The sequence below is a fragment of the Hyla sarda genome, chromosome 4 (genome assembly GCF_029499605.1).
Source record: "Hyla sarda isolate aHylSar1 chromosome 4, aHylSar1.hap1, whole genome shotgun sequence".
In the NCBI taxonomy this organism is placed as follows: domain Eukaryota; kingdom Metazoa; phylum Chordata; class Amphibia; order Anura; family Hylidae; genus Hyla; species Hyla sarda.
In genome coordinates, this window is record NC_079192.1 from 121,559,290 (window position 1) to 121,586,509 (window position 27,220).

The window sequence follows — 27,220 nt, forward strand, 5'->3', positions numbered from 1 at the left end:
TCTTCAGCCTCTTGTGTACTAAGATAGATCACTATTTGTATCTGTATACCAGTGCATATACATTTATGTAGGTTATTTTACTCTACTTGTGCTTTGGTGCCAAGATGCTGTGTAAGATGAACCTGTAATAATTGGACTGGAGAAATGTGTTGGAATAATAGGAATCACAAGATATTATAATTCATTAGAACTGTAACCAATTAATCACCAGTTTAATAATTGGTTATAAACATTTTTTTTTAGTAACCAAAGCTGTGTTGTGATTTAGCATTTTATTGTAGATTTTACAATTTGTTGAGTTTTCATTAAATCATTTTTTCCTAGCATGAGTTGCTATGTTCCCTCCCTAGCCATTGGCCTCTACTTTTTGTTTTGTTCCTTACATAACACTAAGCAGGTACTGTCTTCATGGTTGGGGCCATTCTATTAAGGAAATGGGTACCCACAAAAGGCAGAGCTTCATATACAAAATTTTGGAGACAGAAAATGACACCTACTGGATGTTTCTCTCTCTCACTGATGGAGACTATTATTCAGGGAGTACTCCCCTGGGGACCACTTTGGGAAAGTCCCCACCCTCTTGTGTGTGTTAAGGGTAAAAACATTCATAATACCACATACTTCGTTCCCGGGTTTGGTCAAATGCCAAATCTGTAGAAACCCAGAGGATCCATTTTTCCACAAAGCACTTTGACACCTATGATATTTAAAGTGATGCAAAAAATACTTAAGCTTTACTAAGAAAGGATATACATAAATGCTCTCAACTACTAACCACATTTAAAGTAATGATAAAAAATAAAAAGTATCAATCTTCAGTTTCTGTATTGTAATACAATGTATTATTTCAAGTTAGTGTTGTACTGTTTGGGTTTACTAGCTCTGGGTGTTATTTTTCCACATTTTACTGACACATTTTCAACAATAAAAGGAAAAAATTTCTAAATGAAACAGTTTTTATGTGACTGTTTCTTCATTTAGTGGGATCAAAGGTTATTGGACCAGTGGTACAGTCAGATGACACAACTGGATACACGTATCTGTACAACAAGCACCTATGAAGTACAAGTGGAAAATAGCATATATGTTAAAATTACATTTAATAATGAAACATTTTGGGTACTCTACATATAAGCTGACAACATGTCAACATTTAGCTATATCCAGAATTAAGATCTTACAATGGATTTCACACAAACCATTTATTTTCGCGTTGCAGGATTTGCACAAAATGTGTCTTACTGGTTTGTCTTCACAAGTAGACTGCGTCTACTGGGAAAAAACAGAAAACCATCTCTGTACAAAACAGTTTGCTAGGAGCACGCTGCAGGGCATGGTTTAATTAATATTTGTAGCACATCCAATTGTAGATAATTCGTAAGTCAAAACTGCAATGTCTCATAGACAGCTGCTCCCAAGCCCATTTGTCCTCAAGTCCGAGTTGTTTGAAGAGCCATTGTAAGACTGAAACGCCTGCATCTCCTGATTTAGAACTATCATCTTTTTAGCACGAAAAGAGGACATTGAGCAACGAAATGACCCTGTCACAGAGGAACTTGCGTCCGCATCTGATGTCCTTCTTCTTCCGCAATAGCGCTGAAGCCCTTTCCGAAAGTGTATTGTGAAAAGTCCATATGTGATGGGATCTAGACAGGCATTGACGAGGCCAAAGATGAACAGAATGTGTGTAATTGACTGAGAAACCTTTTCTTCCATGGTCTCGGGATAGAACCAATACCACAAGCCTAGGAGATAGTATGGGGTCCAGCAGATGATAAAAGAGCTAACTATTACAATGCTCATTTTAAGAGTTCTCATCCGAGCTTTGGGGATGTTGTTCTTAGAACGTCGGAGGTAAACCTCTTTAGAAGACACTAGAATTAAAAAGAAACATTTTATTCTTAAATTTCTGATATAAACAAAGCAAGACAAGGCATGAAAAGTTCAAACATATATAGTACATATACAGTATCTCACTATTAATGGCTGTGTGTTAAGGGGGCACAAGATTAAACACTTATATAGGCTGTGCATTCCCTACTTTACATTGTAGCAGAGTGTCATTTCTTGGGTATTGTCACATGAAAAGATAGAATATTTACAGAAATGTAAGGGAAGTACTCACTTATTTGAGATACTGTAGTATTTTTCAAGAGAATCAAATATTTCTCACAGAAAAGGATTGCAGTAACACATGTTTTGCTATACACATGTTTATTCCCTTTGTGTGTATTGGAACTAAACCAAAAAAGGGAGGAAAAAAATTGGACATAATGTCACACCAAATTCCAAAAATGGGCTGGGCAAAATTATTCGTCCACACCCAGGGGAGATTAGCTACAGTGCCATGGGTTGCAAACTTTTTTATAATGTTGCGCATTGTGGACAGAGGCAAATCTAGATCTCTGGAGATGGCCTTGCAACCTTGAGATTGTTGATATTTTTCCACAATTTTGGTTCTCAAGTCCTCAGACAGTTCTCTTCTCCTCTTTCTGTTGTCCATGCTTAGTGTTGCACACACAGACACACAATGCAAAGACTAAGTGAACTTCTCACCTTTTTATCTGCTTTCAGGAGTGATTTTTATATTGCCCACACCTTTTACTTGCCCCAGGTGAGTTTAAAGGATCATCACATGCTTGAAACAATCTTATTTTTCCACAATTTTGAAAGGGAGCCAATAATTTTGTCCAGCCCATTTTTGGAGTTTGGTGTGACATTATGTCCAATTTGCTTTTTTTCCTCCCTTTTTTGGTTTCGTTCAAATACATACAAAGGGAATAAACATGTGTATAGCAAAACATGTGCTACAGTAATCCTTTTCTGTGAGAAATATTTCATTTTGTAGAAAAATTTCATTTTACATTTACGGCCATGACTGTATATTTAAAGAAGCCAGTGCTGAGTTGGCACACATTGAAGGATTCGTTTTGAGGGCCTTATCTCAAACTATACAGATTGTGGGCATGTCTACTTTTACACTAATTCAAGGTAATTGATGCTTTTACCATGCAAACAGATGCTTTCATCAATAAAATCTGTATATGTTAGATGAGAATTAAGAGTGTTCCCTATGAACAAATTTTTGGCTCCATATCAAATTCAAGTGGGGCTGTCTTCTCATAGACTTTAGGGCCTGTTTGGCACTATCTATTGGAGAGGTTTGATTCTAATGACAGCCTAGAGAAGAGGTAGTTGCCACATGGCAGCCATATTATTTCATTTCATTTTAGCCTGTAGATCAAGGAAGCAGTCATCACTCTTAGGCACTGACCTGGATTTACTTGGACTTGCGTTTCAAATGGCAGTCTTAAATAGAAATGCCAAATTTATAAAGAGGTACATCCTATTAATACATTTGGCATATCATTGGATGTCCATGTGCCACAAACTTAAAGGGGTATTCCAGGGAAAAACTTTTATATATATATCAACTGGCTCCAGATTAAACAGATTTGTAAATTACTTCTATTAAAAAATCTTAATCCTTTCAGTACTTATGAGCTTCTGAAGTTAAGGTTGTTCTTTTCTGTCTAAGTGCTCTCTGGTGACACCTGTCTCGGGAAACGCCCAGTTTAGAAGAGGTTTGCTATGGGGATTTGCTTCTAAACTGGGCATTTCCCGAGACAGGTGTCATCAGAGAGGACTTCGACAGAAAAGAACAACCTTAACTTCAGAAGCTCATAAGTACTGAAAGGATTAAGATTTTTTAAAAGAAGTAATTAGCAAATCTGTTTAACTTTCTGGAGCCAGTTGATATATATAAAATATAATATAATATATAAAATATAATGTTTTCCTGGATAACCCCTTTAAATCTACAACACCTATGGGCTGACATTTCTGTAATTTATGACAAGTCATAAGTACCTATGCTAATTTGAGGGGAGACAAAAAATGGGTAACAGTCCTACTAGGCTTGGGGTGAGAGATAGGAGAAAGAACAGAAGAAAAAATGCAAAGAGTAATAAAATAAATAAAAAAGAAAAGAGAATGAGAGAGAGAGTTTCCAAATTAAAATAGCATTTATTTAAATAAACTTAGTGGAGTGAGGTCCTTGGCAGGGCCCTTGCTTCAGACTATTCACGAGATATAAAATATAGATATACTATGAAAACTGTACTGAAGGTATATATAAAAACAACACTGGATAATAATACCCCTATTAAATATAATTAGAACTGGACACGGAAATAGGAAATATTAGGTGCTACAAGTGCTGCAAATATGGATATTTTCTCCGCAACTGGAAATGGATTGTGTATAGTCAATAGCTTGGCAGGGACGGCACCATGCCGAAATAAGTTAGTTAGCAGTACATAATATTTTGTCACAGTGTTTGGCAACGCTGGATGCCCCCTGTTTGGAGCCCACTCTACCCTGACTGCCCAGGGCTACAGTATGAGTGGCTTCAAACTCAGCGGTGGTTGTAGCTGATTGTCCACAGTTATTGTAATCCTCTGCTTCGGGACCTCGCTATCACGCGCGGCGCGAGGACAGGTATGCGAGGCTCCGAGCGCAATGTGAGTTTAGCACTGTGTGCCTCTTACCGGCTATGCCGATCGTGGGCTGGATGCAGTCATCCTAGCTGCGGCTAGCCAGCGGAGCAGAAAGAGTTCCTGATGGAGCGTGTTTCTCTAATCACAGGCTCCTAATCAGTCCTTCCGTGTGTCCACAGTGGGGATGCTATGCTAATTTAACTGTGTAGTAGTGTGCGATTCAAATACACAAAAAATCTTTAACCTGTATAAGCCGAACACTCTCTCCCTATAGTTTAGGGAAAAAATTCAGAATTTCCAAATTCTTTTTAATTTTTTACATTTTTTATTTATTTGTAGTTTTTCCCATCACATACATCTGATGGTTATAAGAACAGCAGCCTTGGCTCAGTTTCTATAACTCCAACACACTTGAATGGAGAGTCAATCTCCGTATACAGATATATATATATATATATATATATATATATATATATATATATATATATGATATGGATGGCTTGTTAGGTGGAACAAAAGTCTGGGTGGAGCCCTGTGGAAAGCTACTTCACTTTTTTCTAGAACCTAGGCAAACAATTAACATCAGATGATCTGTGCTTAGCAAAAAATGAAAAGTTATACATTCCAGCCTATAATATTAGCCTTCTTTTCTCAGCATAGTACTTACATGTCCCCTTGCTCATGCGCTTTGATATCTCCAGCAGAATTCTTGAGTAACAGGAGATCATGATCAGGAGAGGAAGCAGGAAGAGACACACGAAGCTCACCATGTTGTAGGTTGTCTCCTGCCAGTGCTCCTGGAAACTGCCTCTGGTGGTGCATTGGGTGAAGTTCTGTGGTTCGGTGATTGTTACTGTATGAAACAGAAAGAGCTGGAAGGAAAGGGGAGCGAGACAAATGATTTGTTTATGTATGTTACACCTAATGGCCAATGCTAGAATCAATAACAAAGAGCTCACAATGTGGGGCTGTAAAAAGGTATAGGAAGGATAGGCAGCCACCAACAGTACATACAACTGCCTCCCCTGTCTAGAAAAGAAGGGATGCCCCCCTATAAGGACACTGCTGCTGGTACTGGTTAAGGGACTGTGGTTGGTATTCATAGGAGGTATTGTGGATGAACACTCTAGTTGAGACTTATTGGGGCTGATACATATAAGCATCTGGGTGCTTAGGGTCTGGCAACGGTATCATGTATTGTGAATGATAGCATGTAAGCACATTTTCCTTGAACGTCTTGCCAACCAAAAGAGCTAGTTGAGTCTCTGAGTCACAGGGTCTGTACTAAATGTTACTAACATCTACAAAATTAAAGTATGTCTGTTGATTTCAAAAGCTTTTCATATTTCCTAAAGACATGTGCAAAGTTCTGATCAGTTGGACCAAAGTGTTCAGACCCTGAGCAATCTTATGAACAGGACATAAGTCAGGAGAGAAGAACACAGTTGAGCTCTTCTTTCCCTGCTTTCTGTCTATAGGACCAAGACGGTCCCATAAACTTGCTTTATCAGACCATCTCGGTCACATCATTTAGAGCTGGGAGAGAAAGTGCTTAGCAGATAGGGGACTGCACACTCACACAATGTCTCTATGACATATCACTTTTAATTTTTTTTCCTAAACGGCATGGCCCCTGTCATGTCTGGGCAGCGAAGGAGTGCTGCCCTGATCTCACTCATTCCCTCTGGCCCTGCCTACTTGCCTATCCATCTTAAACAGCGGATCGACAACCACAGTGACGGTCCCTTCCTTAATAAGTGGTGTAAGTCACTGTCAACAAAATAAACTACAAAACAGACACAGGTTGGGACATAGTAGGAAACACACAAACTAACAGAAATTATACTAAACAAACACACACAATTAGTCAAGGTCCACTAGCCGAGTCAATACCAGGAGATATCAAAGGTGCCAAGTCGCAAACACAAGAGAAGAGTCAGGAAGCCAAGCCAAAAGTCACAAATTCGAGAAGATCAGGAATATAGATAATAATTGCTAATTACTTGAGAGAGCTCTTTCACATGCAAGGTCTGAGAGTACACTGCAGGTTTATATAGCCAGCAAGACAGGTGCAAAGCAAACAAGGTCAGCTGACCAGCCAGACATCTGGGCGTAGCCCAGCAACAAAAATAACAAAAGCTCACCCTTGGGGTTCTTACAGCCCCTTCAACTTTTATTCGACTGGTTGTTTCAAGGGAAAGAGTATGTTATGCTACATTTCATACTGCTATAGACTCAGTTTTCGTTTATCTGCAGATAGGACTTGGTTGATAGAGTCATATACAGTCAGCCACAAATCAATAGATATAATCTACACCAAACAGCCATAAGATGAGCTTGGACAGCAGTGATACATTTTGTAGAAGAATGGTAGAAAACATCGGGGACATCATAGATCCTCTGGGTTCTGTATATCAATACTGTCAGTGTGTTTCAGAGAGGCAGGAGTCAGTGAATGAATGATGCAGGCGCCACTTACATGGTCAATCTGATAATGTTCATTGCAGAATTTCTATGCTTGGTTTGCAGTACAGCCACTTTACATTTTGATCAGGCATTCATGACACCCACGCACCTTATACAATAGCAGCAGTAATTTATTTTTCTTTTTTTCTTTTTTTTTTATGGACATTCGCATTCTTTGTCAAAGAAATGAATGAGAGGTTACTGTAATCCTGTTGCAAAAATCATCGACTAATGACAATATGTAATTAAACTGAAACCACGGACAATTGTAATAACTTTTCTCTCTCTCTTCACTTTGTGTATACATTTTTAAAAATGGTTCTATTAACCAAGTAATGACTGCACCAGTTTTTTGTTTTTTTTCATTTATGTTTTTCTTGCCGCCTTCTAAGAGCCATAACTCTTTGATTTTTAATCAACTGAGCGATATGGATGCTTGATTTTTGCAGGACAAATTGTACTTTTTAACTGGCACAAAAATATTTGTGGGGTAAAATAAAAAAACAAGCAAACACAAATCTGCAACTTTTGTGTAGTTTCATTTGTACTCCATTTGTTGTGTGATAAAACTATATTCTTTAGGTCAGTGTGATTATAACAATACTCGATTTATATAATTTCTGTCATGTTTATGCTTTGCTTCGCCATACTCTTATTATAACTTTTATATTATGGTTTTGTCTGTATTACAGCTTGTTTCTGTGCAGTCATCTGTGGTTTTTATTATTAGCATTTTGGGTTTATCTGGAAAATGTTTTCCCATTTTCCAGATAACATTCCAGGGAACATTTTAAAAATTGCCATAGGAGAATTTACTATGTGATGACTAGATTGAAAGTATTTTCACAGCAATAACATATGTATTACAGTAAACTGTCAATCTATTAAGATTCTATTATACCCTGCCATAGTCAGGCTGTAATAGGAGACCCCTGGCTGCCATAACAACTGTTAAGCAGCAAGCAATTACCAATGTGCCCAATTGGACCCAGGACATGACATTGACACAACTTCTATCCACCTAAATACTGTTGTCAACATCTGGGTGGTTAAATGGCCAACATTATCACCTGCCTGAGTGGTGCCTGTGTCGTGTGACAATACCGAAGTGAGAAGCTGTGAGAGTAGTCATGGTTGTATGATGTTGCTGAGGCCTGTCTACAATGCGAGAGATGAGTGAGGCAGCAGTGAATGATGATAGATCAAAATCAATGGGCAATGAGGTCCTGCATAGAAACTGTGGTGTAAGTCGTTCATGTTACCATTGGAAACTCAGTGTCATGAGCTGCACCTCACTGGATTGCCAAGCACGGCCTGTGGAGTGTCATTTGGTTGGACAATGAGCGTTTATGGTCTGCCTTTTGGTTAGGGCTGGAGTTCTTTGACCAATTAGGTGAATTGTTTATTGGGCGTGGTGAAGGCTGTTGTCAAAACAGGAGAGCAGGAGCATATTATTGGCTGGTTAAGGGATCAGTTTGGTGTGGCATCGGGTGAAGGGTGCCAATGTTGTGTTGTTGAAAACTAGACCCAATCCTGGTATCAATGGCCAAAATGCCCTACATTGGTATTGGTTAGAGGTCAAAGGGGGAGTTCCTGAAGCCGTATTATAACTAGTGGGTTGACCTGTGTAAGTGTGGGTTTTTCAAAGTTGAGTGTAGGGAGAGGATGATGGGGGAGGTTTAGCAAAACCTGTGCAGAGGAACCAATCAAATTGCTTCTTTAGTTTAGCAGAGACCTTTGTAAAAATTAGAGAAACAATCTGATTGGTTGCTATGGGCAACTGGTCAACTCTTCTGTACAAGTTTTGATAAATCTCCCCAATGTGTGGGAGTAGTTGTAGCATAGTAATATGTGTCACACCTACACTTCTGGCTTTTATCTGAACTTGGATACAGTTTATACTCCGGTCAGTTTCTTACATTTGGGGGTACCAATGAAGTAGTAGTGGGTGCCTCAAGCACTAAGGCCCAGGTGCAACTGCTACATTTATGTCAATATAATACACACTTTATAAACAGAATAACAGCAATTTTTCCTATTTACAATAAATATATAGCCCATCATGTTACAATGTAAAATAAATCATAATCAGCCTCTATGTGCATATACTGTACAACTCTGCAAAAGCCTGAAATGTGCAGAATGCTCTCTCACTGTTATTATATAGTAACATTTTTATATCAAAGGAAATAGAGAGTGTTCCATTAGAACAGCTGTGGGAAATGTTCCAGAGAAGCCATTCATAAATGCATCATAGCTGGTATATTAATGTAATTTTCTTTTTCTTCTTTTTTTCTTTACTGAGAAAAAAATGTTGCAGTGGAAATGACAAGAAAAACATTAAGTATAGAGCTTTTACATGGACAGAGGTGGGATTACAAAATGAGTTCATTGCTTTCTATAATAATACAGTATACTTATATATGGTAACAATGCTAAAGAAAGAGTGTACTTACTAAGGTGTAGCCTATGGAACTGAAAATGGACCAAGTAGTTAAAGAACGCACATACCTTATTGTACATGGCCCTCCTGTACAAGTGGATTGCATGGTAACAGAAGGTCCTTAGGAAATGAGGCAGTAGTACATTTTGGGACATAAGGGCACCTTAAATTGGTTAAACAGGGTTGAGAAACAACCGAATATAGATTTTAGGCCAGTGAATGAACAGTAAAGAATGGAAGTTTATACAGTATATGCTGGCAACAAGTAGTGACCCTGAAAATACCGAAAAGTTTCATACTTTTTGTTACACGTTGAAAAGAATTCATAGTGGTAGCATCAGAAAAGGGCCATAGAGCAATAGAGGATGGCAGCCTGGCCTGATGATTTATGTTTTCTTTTACATCATGTGCGCAGCTGGGTGTTCGTATCACTTACCTGGGGAAGAGCTGGCACCAGGATGCAATGTGGCAGCAGTGAGATACTATGGGTTATGTTCTGCTGGGAAACTTTGGGTTCTGGCATTTATACAGATGTTATATTGTCATATACCTTACCTTATACCTAAATATAATTGTACACCAACTACACCCATTCATAGGAATGATTCAAAGAACATGAAAAAACACAAGCCATTGACTTGGCTTCCAAATATCGAGCATCTGTGGGATGTGCTTAAAAAACTATTCTGATCCATTGAGGCAGCACCTCACAACTTATAGGACTTAAAGGATCTGCTGCTAACATCATTGGACCAGATACCATAAGACTCCATCAAAGGAGCCCATGTTATGATGAGTCAGAGCTGTTCTGGTGGCAGGAGAGGGGCATATACGCAAATGTATATGGTTAATGTTTACTCAGAGTCCCTTTAAATGGTATCCAAAGTCAAGAAAATGTTCAGTGTAAAAAATATGCAAGAATAGAGGACATATAGAGGGGGCAACTACTTTTTCAGAGCAGTGTGCATGTTCCTTAAGACACCTCTGGCACCAAACTGTTTCCATTAAAATTTTCCCATATTCCCTGGTTCAGTTGTTGCTACCCACTAGGTTATTTAATGGTAATATTAGATCCAACCTGTATTTTTTTTATTTATTTAAGGAAAGCACAGGTAAGAAAGGCTGATATTACTTGTATAACATCCTTGGCTCCTCCATGGACATAGGAGAAGCACTTGCATAGAGCAATATCTCTCAGTTGGCAGTAAAGGACAACGAATGGATGACTGCCAGTTGTTTCCCTTGTACCTTAGGTAATAAACTGTACATAAAAAACATGACATCTCTGCCACAATGGGAAGGGTGGTGATCTTAGCAGTCAAACCACCATTTTTTTAATCAACTTTCTAGGTGGGACATATCAGGAAATGGGGTTGTAATAAACAGAAAATCCCAACTCCTCTGACATGTTTTATTGAATGATTGGATTCTTCAAGAAAAAGTAAGCCTAGACACTGTCACAGTATGTAGGCACACAGTTTATTGACTACTCAAATGATGACAGCCAGTTATCAATTTGTAGTGTCCCTGTACAGAACCTTGTCCTGTCCCTTGTCTGGGGTCCCCTCAGCTAGAGTCCCTCCATGTCATAGGGCTCTCCTGTAGGACTTACCCCTAGTCGCCTCATATAAATCTATTGTTTAATATATATATTTAATGTATAGAAGATATATGTATAGGACCTTAGTGGTCATGTGATTTACAGTTGTAATTTATAAAATACTTAAGGACCTTTGGAGGTCATGTGATGTACCCAGAGTTCACTGGGTTCATAACTTACAGGTTTGCCAGCAAATGAGCTTTTGCCTAGCCCTCTTTATATATAAGGGGCTGCTGCCACTAAGTTCACTTTCTTAGTTCCGGATTATCAAGCAAGCACAACCTCATCATCTCATCAGCATCATCAATTCATCTAGGCCCAAAGCCTAAGAATCTGCAGCCACTAAACGTGAGTTACTCAAAGCTCAAACTACTGAATCCTGTGTGACTACTATCAGCTCCAATATTCTAAAATAGTAGCACAGTAGCTAGCATCAAACGCTCATTGCTTCCAAGTCCCAGCAAACCTGTGAGGAACTTGAAAAGACTGTTATGTTCAATACCCTTGCATGAATTCCGCAAGTAAAGTTTCTTCAGTTTACTTCATAAAATCTGCTGGGGGCATTCCGTTATATCCCCCTGCCGTTTGTGGGGCGGTTGGCGGTAGGAATATTACTATTGAGGAAAACCACCCTGGCGTCACGACATCCAAGGGTTAACACCATCAGACCCTACACTATTACTGCAACACCCTAGACACCATTACTCTCCAGGCACCACAAATGTATTCACACATTCCTGGAGCTATAAGGAACAGCACCTAATGCAGTGTATTAGAAAAGATGCTCCGGAATTGAATTTGTATAAGTACAGGTTCTTCTCAAAAAATTAGTATATTGTGCTAAAGTTCATTATTTTCCATAATGTAATGATAAAAATTAAAGTTTCATATATTTTAGATTCATTGCACACCAACTGAAATATTTCAGGTCTTTTATTGTTTTAATACTGATGATTTTGGCATACAGCTCATGAAAACCCCAAATTCCTATCTCAAAAAATTAGCATATCATGAAAAGGTTCTCTAAACGAGCTATTAACCTAATCATCTGAATCAACTAATTAACTCTAAACACCTGCAAAAGATTCCTGAGGCTTTTAAAAACTCCCAGCCTGGTTCATTACTCAAAACCGCAAACATGGGTAAGACTGCCGACCTGACTGCTGTCCAGAAGGCCATCATTGACACCCTCAAGCAAGAGGGTAAGACACAGAAAGAAATTTCTGAACAAATAGGCTGTTCCCAGAGTGCTGTATCAAGGCACCTCAATGGGAAGTCTGTGGGAAGGAAAAAATGTGGCAGAAAACGCTCCACAACGAGAAGAGGTGACCGGACCCTGAGGAAGATTGTGGAGAAGGACCGATTCCAGACCTTGGGGGACCTGCGGAAGCAGTGGACTGAGTCTGAAGTAGAAACATCCAGAGCGACCGTGCACAGGCATGTGCAGGAAATGGGCTACAGGTGCCGCATTCCCCAGGTCAAGCCACTTTTGAACCAGAAACAGCAGCAGAAGCGTCTGACCTGGGCTACAGAGAAGCAGCACAGGACTGTTGCTCAGTGGTCCAAAGTATTTTTATCGGATGAAAGCAAATTTTGCATGTCATTCGCAAATCAAGGTGCCAGAGTCTGGAGGAAGACTGGGGAGAAGGAAATGCCAAAATGCCTGAAGTCCAGTGTCAAGTACCCACAGTCAGTGACGGTCTGTGGTGCCATGTCAGCTGCTGGTGTTGGTCCACTGTGTTTTTCAAGGGCAGGGTCAATGCAGCTAGCTATGAGGAGATTTTGGAACACTTCATGCTTCCATCTGCTGAAAAGCTTTATGGAGATGAAGATTTCATTTTTCAGCACGACCTGGCACCTGCTCACAGTGCCAAAACCACTGGTAAATGGTTTACTGACCATGGTATTACTGTGCTCAATTGGCCTGCCAACTCTCCTGACCTAAACCCCATGGAGAATCTGTGGGATATTGTGAAGAGAAAGTTGAGAGACGCAAGACCCAACACTCTGGATGAGCTTAAGGCCGCTATCGAAGCATCCTGGGCCTCCATAACACCTCAGTAGTGCCACAGGCTGATTGCCTCCATGCCACGCCGCATTGAAGCAGTCATTTCTGCAAAAGGATTCCCGACCAAGTATTGAGTGCAAAACTGAACATAATTATTTGAAGGTTGACTTTTTTTTGTATTAAAAACACTTTTCTTTATTGGTCGGATGAAATAGGCAAATTTTTTTAGATAGGAATTTGGAATTTTCATGAGCTGTATGCCAAAATCATTAGTATTAAAACAATAAAAGACCTGAAATATTTCAGTTGGTGTGCAATGAATCTAAAATATATGAAAGTTGAATTTTTATCATTACATTATGGAAAATAATGAACTTTAGCACAATATGCTATTTTTTGAGAAGAACCTGTATGTGCTTAGACACATCGGGAAAGGAACCAAATTCTCTGTATTTTGCCCTACTATTGTTTATCCAGGTTCCATAATATGCATATTTTATTGTATATTTGTAGCACTATAGACAAAATGTGTAAAAGAGACAACACTGGACTCCCCAGCTGTGCAAGTAATCATCCATGAATGCCAACCCGGCGAAGCATACAAGACGTGTAGTAGATACAGCACCAAAAAGCCGGAGACTCAAATCTTGATGGAGTGTGACTTTATTCGCTCCCCAAAGTGCAACGTTTCGGCAACAAACTGCCTTAGGCAGTTTGTTGCCGAAACGTTGCACTTTGGGGAGCGAATAAAGTCACACTCCATCAAGATTTGAGTCTCCGGCTTTTTGGTGCTGTATCTACTACGTCTTCTACTATAGAATTATCTTTATCTTTAATGGAAAAAAAAATTGTGAAGGTCTATACCTGTGGCAATGATAGTACAATGCTCATTATCCAGGCAGCTGATAACATTATTTTATTCTTCTTCTTGGCATCATTTATGGCTAATGGGTTGAGGATAGCAGACTGCCGGTCCACGCTGATCACCACAGTCACAAAAGCACAAGAGTACATGGACAGAAGCTTAAAAAACATGAGTATTCTGCAGGCAACGTCCCCTGCTTGCCACTGCACAGTGATATTCCATATGGCATCCAGAGGCATGACAATAAATGTAACTAGGAGGTCGGCTGTGGTGAGGTTAAGGATTAGAATTCGGACATGTGACCTTTTCTTCCTGCTTGTTCTTGCAGCTGCCCACAGAGCCGCCAAGTTACAGGAGGCTGATAGTGTAAAAATAACAAAGGTGATGATGACCCGGGCCTTGGCAGCTGGAGAGAAGGTGGGGAGCTGGATATGACGATGAGTTATATTAGGGTAGGATGTGTTTGCATCTAGTTCACATGAGTTGCTGAGCCAAGGTCCGCTGATACAGTTCTTGCTGCCAAGTTTCTTTGTGATGTTTATAATATCCATTTCTGGGGACAAAAATATATATAAATACTTTATGTAACAAAAACTTAATGATATTTTAAGAAACAGTTCACATAGGATATACTTGAATAACATCTGATAACATAGGATGTCCTTGGATAACAGGGCATTCAGCCAGAGCAGTGGAAAGTTCTTCATCGCTGTATATTAGGACCAGTGGAATTTACTTAAAGAGGTACTCCACTACTCAGCATTTGGAACATTCTGTTCCAAACGCTTACAGCTGGCACCGGGGGCTCGTGACTTCATGGCCCCTCCTGATGTCATGCCCCACCCCCTCAATGCAAGTCTATGGGAGGGGGCGTGACGGTCGCCACACCCCTTTAAAGGGGTACTCCGCTCCTAGACATCTTATCCACTATCCAAAGGATAGGGAATAAGATGTCAGATCGCGGAGGTATCGCTGCTGGGGACCCCCGGGATCTCGGCTGCAGCACCCACCTGTTGCGGCTTCTGGCAGCGCTGGAGGCTCTCATCCTAACACCTCCCGACCACGGTAACGTGAGATCGGGATGTCACGACTCCGCCCCGTGTGATGTCACGCCCAGTCCCTCAATGCAAGTCTATGGGAGGGGGCATGATGGCTGTCACGCCCCCTCCCATAGACTTTCATTGAGGGGCGGGGCGTGATTTCACACCGGGGCGGAGTCGTGACGTCACAATCTCACATCACCGTGGTCGGAAGCCGAAGCCTCCAGCGTTTCCGGAAGCCGCAACAGGTGGGTGCTGCAGCCGAGATCCCGGGATCCCCAGTGGCGGGACCCCCGTAATCTGACATCTTATCCCGTATCCTTTGGATAGGGGATAAGATGTCTAGGGGCGGAGTACCCCTTTAATATGAACATATGGGTAATGGTGTATGCCCAGCGGCAAAACTGAATTTATTCAAAGAAGCACTTACAGTTTAGTTGCCTATTTCTTCACCTTTATTAGGTCATATCGTAGGTGTGTTCTTTATGTTCTTTCTCTAAAAAATATTTAGCTACTGTACTTTCTCCAAATTAATTTTCTCTGCTATTTTTCTTTGTAGTGTTCTACGTATGTTTGATTTATATTCTGTTAGTCTGATTTTCATTTTTCTGTTTGTTTGTCCAAGGTAAATCACGTTTTCTGAAGTACAGGTATAAAAACCTTTCACCGGGATTTTGTTTCCTCTTTTTGGATGGTGAATATATTCACCCTTTATTATTCCATTATTACAATGTGTGCAAGACCAGCAGGAAAATGTACCTTTTCTGGTCGTAGCTAGACATGTCTGTTGATCTTTTTTCTCACGACCCCTCCCATAGACTTGCATTGAGTGGACGAGTCGCTACGTCACAAGGGGACGTGGCCGTGAGGTCATGAGCCACCGGCGCCGGCTCTAAGCATTTGGAACAAAATGTTTTGAACGCTGAGCAGTGGAGTACCCCTTTAATGCTAAAAGGGAACATTTCAGGCTTAATATACTGCCCCCACTGAGGACAACATAAAATAGTGGCAGACACACTGGGGAAGATTGCAGCATGTGCAGCATTTTGGTACGTTTTTGGTTTTCTGGAATCCAGTTGCTCGATGGCTGCCATTGTGCCACAGTAATATACAACAGCTATGAGCTGATAGTTTGGCAACTTTAGGTGTTGTTGGTTGGCCTTAACCCCTTAAGGACTCAGCCCATTTTGGCCTTAAGGACTCAGACAATTTAATTTTTACGTTTTCATTTTTTCCTCCTCGCCTTCTAAAAATCATAACTCTTTTATATTTTCATCCACAGACTAGTATGAGGGCTTGTTTTTTGCGCGACCAGTTGTCCTTTGTAATGACATCACTCATTATATCATAAAATGTATGGCGCAACCAAAAAACACTATTTTTGTGGGGAAATTAAAACGAAAAATGCAATTTTGCTAATTTTGGAAGGTTTTATTTTCACGCCGTACAAGTTCTGGTAAAAATGACATGTGTTCTTTATTCTGAGGGTCAATACGATTAAAATGATACCCATTATTATATACTTTTATATTATTGTTGCGCTTAAAAAAAATCACAAACTTTTTAACCAAATTAGTACGTTTATAATTCCTTTATTTTGATGACCTATAACTTTTTTATTTTTCCGTATAAGCGGCGGTATGGGGGCTCATTTTTTGCGCCATGATCTGTACTTTTTTTTGATACCACATTTGCATATAAAAACTTTTAATAAATTTTTTATAATTTTTTTTTTAATAAAATGTATTAAAAAAGTAGGAATTTTGGACTTTTTAAATTTTTTTTCGTTCACGCCGTTCACCGTACGGGATCATTAACATTTTATTTTAATAGTTCGGACATTTACGCATGCGGCGATACCAAATATGTGTATAAAAAATGTTTTTTACGCTTTTTGGGGGTAAAATAGGAAAAAACGGACGTTTTACTTTTTTATTGGGGGAGGGGATTTTTCACTTTTTTTTTACTTTTACTTTTACATTTTTTTACATTTTTTTTTTACACTTGAATAGTCCCCATAGGGGACTATTCATAGCAATACCATGATTGCTAATACTGATCTGTTCTATGTATAGGACATAGAACAGATCAGTATCATCGGTCATCTCCTGCTCTGGTCTGCTCGATCACAGACCAGAGCAGGAGACGCCGGGAGCCGCACGGAGTAAGGAGAGGGGACCTCCGTGCGGTGTTATGAATGATCGGATCCCCGCAGCAGCGCTGCGGGCGATCCGATCGTTCATTTTAATCGCGAACTGCCGCAGATGCCGGGATCTGTATTGATCCTGGCACCTGAGGGGTTAATGGCGGACGCCCGTGAGATCGCGGGCGTCGGCCATTGCCGGCGGGTCCCTGGCTGCGATCAGCAGCTGGGATCAGCCGCGCATAACACGGGCATCGCTCCGATGCCCGCGGTTATGCTTAGGACGTAAATGTACGTCCTTGTGCGTTAAGTACCACCTCACCAGGACGTACATTTACGTCCTGCGTCCTTAAGGGGTTAAAGAGGTACTCCACTGGAAAACATTTTTTTTAATCAACTGATGCCAGAAAGTTAAACAGATTTGTAAATTACTTCTATTTAAAAATCTCTGGACAGAGGTGTCAGCAGAGAGCACTGTGATCAGACAGAAAAGAAAATCAAAAAGAAAAGGATTTCCTCTGTAGTATACAGCAGCTGAAAAGTACTGGAAGGATTAAGATTTTTAAATAGAAGTAATTTACAAATCTGTTTAACCTTTTGGCACCAGTTGATTAAAAAGAAAAAAACGTTCTCCAGTTGCATGTGAGGAATACTCGCGCACTGCACATTCCCTCCATGTGAAACGGAGCCCCCTCCTAGCCCCCCCTTCCCTCCCCCTTGGCATGAGCAACACACATCCTCAAAAGTCTCACTTATTGAAGCTACTACAGGTGCTTTCTGGAGTTGGTTCCAGCATATTCATTATACCGCTGCCCCTGACCACCCTCCAATAATTGAAAGGTTTATCCCTATAGACACTGGCATGAAGAAGCCTGACTTATGTCTGGCAGCACCAGGTGCGGCAACACAATGAGCCTGAAAGGTTTGGTAAAGATAAAGTGCACATAAAGTAAATATAACCATATAAAATTAAGGGTAACAATAATTGTGACACAAATTTAGCAGTTTATATTTTGTGGTTTGCAATACGTGGGCCGCACTGTTCAGACAGGTTATGAATAAGCACAGGTGGAACATCAAACATGGTTTCATGCTCCACAGTCAGTCAAGACATTTTACCGCTACACATCAAAAATCAGTAGATCATCTCAGTTTAAAAATTATTTAAAATATTCCAAGCAATATACTAAATAGATGTCAACAATTAATTAGCAGAGAATCCTTTTGGATTTATAAATTGGCTACACTGACCTCGTCAGAACTTAATGAAATTATCGAAAATGTTCGATAAATATATTCATCATACATTTATAGGTTCTGCAAATAATTCACAAAATGTAACTGTATATGATTGATCTGTTCAGACTGTGGAACATGATTGCATGAATTAAACTAAATGTATTATTCTTATTATTTTCATTTTTAATTTTATTGTTATTGTTATTCTACTGAAGTCCTATTTATGTATCTTATACATAACTATATATATATATATATATATATATATATATATATATATATAAATGATATTTTTTTGTGTTATTTTATTTAATGCTCTGTGTCATCCCATTAAATCACTTTAGGGTATGTACACACCAGCGTCTTCTAACAAGGCGTTATTTATATTATTTTTGGTTTTTTATTTATTTCTTATTTTTTGTTCTTTCTATTCTATTTCAATTATTGGTGCTTGTGAACCCTAATTCTAATTCCCTGTGTTTTATGAAGAATTTTAATGCCCAGTGTTCTATGAAGATTTTTACCTTATCTGTATGTAAAGGGCTAAACTTAGGATATATAACCTTGCTTGTACCTGTGATTGCCATGCCTGAGGAAGCTGCACTTGCGCAGTGAAAAGCGTTGCATCTTGGCTGAATAAAGCTTCTTTTATCTAAACCTACGTACCTGAAGCCTCTTTGTTCCGGTCAGCGCCAGAGAATTCCCTGCCACCCATTAAGTTCCTTGCATCATACAAGTTAACATGGGAAGGCTGCAGACGGACAACCAAGTCTCCTTCATTGTCTAACACGTGCTAACCATTGTTGTGTATGTCGGTACACAACCGGTGCGGGTAAGAGACCACCTGTACTCCGTCCCTGTCCGACATTAGCATGTGTGATCCTCCACAAGGAGCGCTTCTGCTTTGCGTTTTCAAACACCTCTACAGGGCATGCACTAGCATATACACACATAACAGGGACTACAACTCCCAAAATGTTATTCAGGAGTACCGTCCAACGTTCAAGATTTATTCCCCAGCCCCTGCAGTCTATAAATCCCCAGCATGTGCACTTTGTCATCCTCCCATTCAGTGACCACAGGCAGAGCTCAGGGTGGAGATGAGGAGCCGTGTACATCCTCTCTCCCCTTCTCTGCTCGGTATTCTTTCTCCTATGCAGACCTGTGTCCTCTGAAGGCAGAGCAGGTGGAGGGGAGAGGAGGGGGCATGTACCTGAAATTAGGGGGGGCATATACGTTCTCTCTCCCCCTGCTCTGCCTTCGCTCTACCCTCCCACCCAGCTCTAGCTTCGGAAATCTTCAGAGAGCTGAGGGGAGGAGCGGAAAGTCTGCACGGGGCTCAAATTTCCACCTCATACCGGCCCTGCCTCCAGACATGATGTTTAGAACTAAGGGCAAACAGTTCAATTGTGGCTTCATCAGACCAAAGAATCTTCTTTCTTACAGTCTGTCAGTCCTTTAGGTACTTTTTGACAAGCTCCAGACAGACTTTCATATGTCATTTACGGAGAAGAGGCTTGTTAAAGGCCACTCTGCCATGAAGCCAATATTGATGGAGTGCTGCAGTGATGGTTGACCTTCTGGAAGGTTCTTCTGTCTGCACACAGGATCTTTGGAGCTCAGCTAGAGTGATCATTGGATTCTTTTTGGTCACCTTTATCACCATTTCATTCACCCCCCTGATTACTAATTTGGTGGTATGGCCAGCTTAAAGGGGTACTCAGCTGGAAAACATTTTTTTTTTTTTAATCAAGTGGTGCCAGAAAGTTAAACAGATTTGTAAATTACTTCTATTTAAAAATCTTAATCCTTCCAGTACTTATCAGCTGCTGTATACTACAGAGGAAATTCTTTTTTTTTTTTATTCTTCTGTCTGAACACAAGTGCTCTCTGCTGACACCTCTGTCTGTCTCAGGAGCTGTCCAGATCAGAATAGGTTTGCTGAGGGGATGTGCTCCTACTCTGGACAGTTCCTAAAATGGACAGAGGTGTCAGCAGAGAGCACTTCCTCTGTAGTATACAGCAGCTGATAAGTACTGAAAGGATTACGTTTTTTTTATAGAATTAATTTACAAATCTGTCTAGCTTTCTGGAGCCAGTTTATGTTTTCCAATGGAGTACCCCTTTAAGTTGTCTTTCCAAATCGTATTGCGTGCAGAATGAAGGGGTACAACTTAAATTGTTTCGATCTTAGCACAAGACTATTGCATAACAAACTGTAAAAAAAAAGTAAAAGGGTCTAAAGACTTTTCTGAATGCACAGTATATGTGTATATATAATGCGTATATATGTGTGTGTGTGTGTGTGTGTGTGTATAAAGTACTTGAAAACAGTGTTTAAAAATTGTTCATAAACTGCTGTATTACAGGAATTGACAGAATATTTTGTTTTACATTAAAGCCGAAAATTGAGAAAGAGAAGAAATTCTATAAGTTTTCAGGTTTAAAAAGAGAGCAGATGACTCTACATGATCCTGGAATGACAGCGTGTGATTGGTTAATACACACCGCATGTGACCCTCTTCCGCCCAAGTGTCCAGCAGATTCTCTGATTAAAATCTATCTCTTGGCACTGCCAGGACGGAGTTTACTATCCCTAAATCAATAATTTAACTAGAGGGTGGCACTGTCCTTGGATAACAGTCCATTTTGCCAAAGCAGTGGAAATAACATGATTGCTGTGTACTAGCATCACTGGGAATCTGTTTTACTAAATGCTTGAGGAAAGATAAAGCTGTAAATAAATTCCATGTAAATATAGCTAGAAGTATTATAAGATGTTCTTTGTGTTCATATCCAAACTTATAGTGTTGTTACTTTACTGCTAGGGCATGTTCATAATAAACATATTCTCAGATTTCTGGGTGGATTTGCACTCCATAATGATGCCGTTTTGGGCTTGGATAGCTCCACCCACTGCGATTTCTGCTTAGAAAAAAAAATCAATAAATTACATGTTTTAAAAAAAAATTCTGAGGTGTATAGTCCCTTGGAGAACAATAGGACATGGATGCTGGGCAAAATTCACATGGATTACATAGTGGAATACTATTTCTGTGTAATTGTGTAAACTTTCCTGTAAATAAGTTTCTAAAATATGTCTTATTTTAAACAGCATAGTGTTATTTTAACATGTGCTGTCAGTGGCATTGACAGAGGAAGGGCCCCAAAGCCAAAGTAAATTGGATTACTCTTTCTGATGTATGCCAGGAACTGTGATGCTCATAGACAGGGATTTATCTAGAATGATAGCAGGAACCCTACACATAAAACTGTGTTACCTGCAGAAAGAAGACGCTTGAAGCATTAATTTTCTTTATTCTGTGTAACAATAACAAAAAAAGGATTAAAGAATGTGGGTCTACAGGAAGGGGTGTTACTAGAGTCCCAAACTCAAAGGGCACTAGACTGCCAAAATAAAAATAGGGCACAAAAAAAAAAATAGTCGTACAGTTACTGAATAACAAGAGTACCAGTACAAGAAATAAATATGGTCAGCACCTTCAAACAATGTTAAATATATGCACAGCTGTGCTGGAGCCCTTTTTCCTTAGAAATCTGTTTTGAGATCGGCAATGCTTGGAAGTCCCTTGGAGAATGAATGCACAGCTGGCCACACGTGTGTGCTGCCACTCCATTCATTTGGAGGGCATTTGAGATAACCCCTTAAAGTCAACCATAGACAAAGGATGGCTGTTACCCAAAGCCGTATCTCACAATTATCTGTGACATCTTTACTTGATACTTTTTTTATGTAAACTTCTCCTCATTCTGGGTTAAGTAGTCAAGTGGGCGGACCTACTCAATTATTGACTGCTCAGTGTATAAATGTGCATATAGAAAGAGCTGTCAATCACCCACTTAACTACTAAGCAAGAATGAGCAGAGGTTTGTATGAATACATGAAAAGTTATCCTGGAATTCCTTTCCACAAAAGTATATATCAGTGTGCTTAGCTACTCCTGCTCTATGACATACTACCTGTAGACTGGACTGCATTTTCAACATGGCATGTTCCTTTTAATATAAGCATTGTGTTCAAAACCCAATGAACAGGAGACTTTACACACAAGTCCTTTTTTTGTTTGAGGATAGTAGTGATTTTTAATAAATAACATTTATAGACTGAATTGCATCCTGGCTGCACCATCACCAGTAGGGGTTTACCTTCTGGGACACATACTAATTATTTGAATGGAGGTACTCAGTCCGTGTCTTATTCAGATAAGTAACAGGAGACAACGAAACAGCCAACTGCACATTACAGCACTTGTATAGCCAGTGGCTTATTGTGTGTGTGTGGGGGGGGGGGGGGGGGGGGATCAGGGAGTCAGGCGGTAAACAGGGGCAGGTGGCAACTACCTAGCTTTATCTACTGGTGGGGATCATCTACCTACTGTTGGCATTTACTTAATGGGGCAATTGCCTACCAACTGATGGCATCTACCTTATGGTGGATTGTGTACCTACTGGGGGCCTTTGCCTAACAGGGGATTACCTACATACTGGGGCATCTTTCTAATGAGGGGATTTACCTACCTACTCAGGGGATCTACCTAATTGGGAGAATTTCCCACCTATTTGTGGAATCTACCTAATAGGAAAATTCCTTACCTACTGGGGTATCTACATAAAGGGTGGGATTATCTACTGGAAGCTTCTGCTTAAGGGGACGGATCATATACCTACAGGGGTCATACTCATAATAGGAGAAATTACCTACATACATAGGGACACCTACCCAATGGGTAATATTTACTACCTACCCTGGGACATCTACCTAATGGGGGGGGGATTACCTTACCTCTGGAATCTAACCCCCACCCCATCTCACTACTAGTGTTGTTCACGAATATTCGCAATGCGAATTTTATTCGCGAATATCGCATATTCGAGAATATAGCACTATATATTCGTAATTACGAATATTGTTTTTTTTTTTTTTTCACAGTACACATCACAGTGATCACCCCTCTCTGCTTCCAGCACGTGGTGTAAAGAAGGCTCTAATACTACTGTGTGAGACTGGCTTATGCTAATTTTTGTATATGCTCATTTTCGCATATGTTAATTTTCGCATACGCAAATTTTGGCATATGCAAAAATAAAATGAGAATATTACGAATTTAGAGAATATATTACAAATATTCGTCCATATATTCGCGAATATTCGAGAATTCGAATATGACCTATGCCGCTCAACACTACTCACTACCCCTCCTCCCCACATACCTACTCTCTTATACTATTTGGGGCACCAAGGGGGGCAATTTCTGGAGCACTGAGGGGACAGGTGGAGAATGGGCTGAAAATGGCACAGTCTAAGATGTTTGTCTGGCAGATTCTGTGGAGATGAGCTATTGTTGGAAGAAGTCTTCCAGGTGGTCAGAGCCAAATAGAGAAGAAAACCACTCTTATGGTCTGTAGAGCCTGCTATTTAGTATCAATATGGTAGTTTTATCAAGTCGCTATGTGGTGATAAATGGTAGTGGCCATGATGTGGCACAATTCTTTGCCCCTGGTATAGTAGTGTTCTTGGTGATTCTAGTCTGTGTATAGTGGTTTTTATTTAATAACAGTATGATAGTATTATTTGTCACTGTAGAAGTAATATATGGCCCTGGTGTGGATGTATTGTTTCATTTCTTTTCATTTAAACTCAACCCTTGAGAAAATCAATTCTTTAGAAAAACGGTTATACTAGTCTGAACTAATCTGTCTAAAACAGCCAGATAACTGCATAATACTGTCCATGGGAATATATAGGAGGTCAAGTACTCTGGTTCACACGTTTGCAAGGAATACAATAGGAAGGTTTCCCTCAATAGGACTTCATCTTTTACAATAAGCAAACCTGCACTACTTCAGTATTGGGGGAAGGGGGGGGGGGGATATGATGTAAAAGGCGAAGGTCCAGAAATTGATCTTACAAAAGTATAGAAAAAACATATACTGTGTTGCTGCTTGTAAGAATGTAAGGTTTTACATGAAGTCTGAAAAAGCAAAAATCATAACAGATACATACTGCAGTCACAAAACTTTACCCAAGACCTTATGGGAACATATACATGGGATGCTAAAGGGCACACACTTTAAGATGTCTATAGTGGATGGATATTTGCCAAAAGGCACCCATGGGACTCTGCTTAGGGTATCAGTGTTAAGAGGAGCAGCACTTAAGTAATATAAGAAAAAAAATGTATATATACATATATAGCACCCTGGCAGCCAGCCCAGGATCAGTATACACCAAGTCCGGAAATCGCAGCACCAGCCATGGATCTTTAAAAACTGGATTTCTTTATTGTCCCCATCACAAATTCAACATTTCGGCAGTAATAACTTTATCAAGCACACTTGATAAAGGTTATTACTGCTGAAACATTGCATTTGAGATGGGAACACTTAAGAAATCCAGTTTTTAAAGATCCATGACCTGGCTGGTGCTGTGATTTCCGGACTTGGTGTATACTGATCCTGGGCTGGCTGCCAGGGTGATCACGGGCACAGAGGTCGACCACCCAGTGCTGTCTTACCTTCCTTTCTATATATATATATATATATATATATATATATATTTTTTTATTAGCTGCTGCCACCACGCTGTTGCCTGTAAATTAGATACATTATTCCTGTTTAGTTTAATCCACATGGGCAGATTTACAGTGAATCTGCAACAAAATCTGCACATAACCCATACGGTTTCTGCTACATATTTCTAACTGATATCCTTGAAAACATTCCTGGAAGCACACTACACACATTTGTTGTATTCGGACCAAATGTCACAGTCAGTACAAGCTATACATACACCCCTGGTTATAAATACTGTTTGTGTACATAAACTTTAGTAGCATACAGTGTATTCAGTTTATATATCTAAATATATCATATTATTAAATATTTATGTTAAATTCAATTATTATGTCATTATGTGATAACGTATTATACAAATGGTAGTGAAGTTTCTTACCTTTTATGGGATACAGATGAATTGCCAGAGCCATACAGAGCTGTCACAAAGGCTTCCTTTCCACTACAAGCAGATGAATAGAAGAGAGCAGTTTGACACTGTGTACAGAGCACCTTCACACTAATCCTCAGGATGGAGCATGGCACTGGTTCACAAGCCTATCACACATGCAGGATGCATCTTGTTTCCAGCAAGAATAAAATGGAATTGTCCAGGACAGATGAGAAAAGTCTTCAGGGGTTCCCTCCTTTTTGACGTTTTAGAAGTTATTTTAGAAGAACAATCTATGTTATCCTTTCTATAAATCCAAAGTTTAGAGTCAAAAACAGCCCCCTGCTGCTATACTTATCAGTTATTCCCTGGTAAAATGTCAGCCAGACCTCTCCATGTCTTTGCACCTCAGCATCATTATGTTGTATGTGATTTCAGCTTCTTGCCTTCTGGTTGAGGTGTTAATGTACATTAGTAACAGATCAGAGTGCAGAATGCTGAATTACAGGACTACAGCAACTCAAAGTTTAGCCTATATATTCAGATAGTATAGTCCATGGGCACTGCTCAAATAGTGCACTGACCAACTAGTAATGGGGCAATCTAATAAATCATTGCTAGGGTGAGGTCTTAGAGGTGGGGACAGTATTGCAGAGAGGACTTGACATCTTCAGAGCTGGAGTAGTAATGAGGCAAGGAGCTGAATTTATTCCAAGAGGGCTGAGGACCGTGACGTCACACACCTGCAGTACATCTTCTGGCCATGTGTAAATGAGCCAATACTGCTCCTTCTCCATCTTCATCCATCCATCACTTCAAACCTTTTCATATGTTCAGAATAACAAATCCTCTTGTGTGGGATTATTAAAGCCCCTCGGAGTTGCTCTAGTGTTATTACCAAGTATTGTGATTCAATTATAAAAGCCTTCACACTTTCGGTAATATTTTACTTAAAGTTACAGTCCCAAATCTAATATCCAATGTGTGGATCTTAATAGATAATATTATGAATATTAAGCCCCATGGGATAAAATTAAAAAATTAGTATTATATCATGAAAAATGTAAATTACATAAAGTTTGTATTTTTGCCTAAAAAGTTTGACTGACTTTTTTGAAATGTAACAAATGCCCTGTATAATGTTACATAGCTTATGGGCATTCAAAAGAATATAGGCTAATGCATATAATCATATTATTGTGTGGAGCTGCAATACAGTAGTCTGTGCAGCCGTACTATAGCTCCATATGCTTCTGATTTTATATGGAGGTATAAGGTAGAAGAATCTTAAAATAACAATTTTTACTTAAAAAGTACCTGTCACCAAATAAACTGTTGTAAACTAACTCAGTCTATGTTTCCTAACTACTCCTAACACTCCTCCCACCCTTAAAAAAAATTCAGAGCTGTAAAAAGCTGTCTATCTTACCTTTCTTCTTGCTCACATAGTGCAATTTGGTTGGAGAGCTGTGATGAATAGAAGACCTCAAGCTCTGTGCATGTTTCAGTCTGTGTTGCTATCAGTGAGTCTCTCCTTCAGCTGTCAGTCTGTGCAGCTTTCTGTGAGAATCTGTGGAGCTTTCTGTGCAGCTGTCAATCAAGCTCAGTGCAGCAAGGAGCATTTCCTGAGTTTGGACTCCTGCCAGGCCGGGAGGAGACAAAACTCAAGGTATTAATTGTGGAAGGGAACAGAACAGAGTCACCTATTGGCCATTTTTTTAATTACATTTTAAACATATTTATGTTGATAATTTGAAAAGCAAGTAAATCGGGAACTGTCTGTTAATTACACAAGGAACTCCATATTAAAAGTTTTATTTGGTGACAGGTACTCTTTAAAGTTTCTTTAAAGTAAAATACGTCTCGGTGACATGCCAAAAGTTTTGATTGGTCGTGGTCTGGATGTTCAGCCCCCACCAATCTCTAAAAGCTCCTTTCACTGCTTGTTCTAGC

At 39.7% G+C, this 27,220-nt stretch overlaps 1 protein-coding gene across 1 annotated transcript; it reads right to left on the reverse strand.

Annotated features, from left to right (window-relative positions):
• Positions 1-345: 345 nt before the first annotated feature.
• On the reverse strand, positions 346-25,972 carry LOC130368380 (gonadotropin-releasing hormone II receptor-like). The gene is made up of 4 exons (XM_056571946.1): positions 25,277-25,972; positions 13,881-14,434; positions 5,167-5,371; positions 346-1,874 (listed from the first exon to the last, which is right to left on the reverse strand). Exons 1-4 carry the CDS (start codon positions 25,308-25,310, stop codon positions 1,399-1,401), a joined length of 1,269 nt encoding a protein of 422 aa, XP_056427921.1. The 5' UTR covers positions 25,311-25,972; the 3' UTR covers positions 346-1,398.
• Between the last annotated feature and the right edge of the window lie 1,248 nt (positions 25,973-27,220).

Excerpts from the sequence above, each read along its gene's own strand:
- LOC130368380 (XM_056571946.1), bottom strand. The coding sequence starts at position 25,310 with ATGGCTCTGGCAATTCATCTGTATCCCATAAAAG. Across the intron at positions 14,435-25,276 it reads TCATCTGTATCCCATAAAAG|AAATGGATATTATAAACATC; the intron begins GTAAGAAACTTC and ends TTTTGTCCCCAG. Across the intron at positions 5,372-13,880 it reads TTGTACTATCATTGCCACAG|CTCTTTCTGTTTCATACAGT; the intron begins GTATAGACCTTC and ends CTTTCCTTCCAG.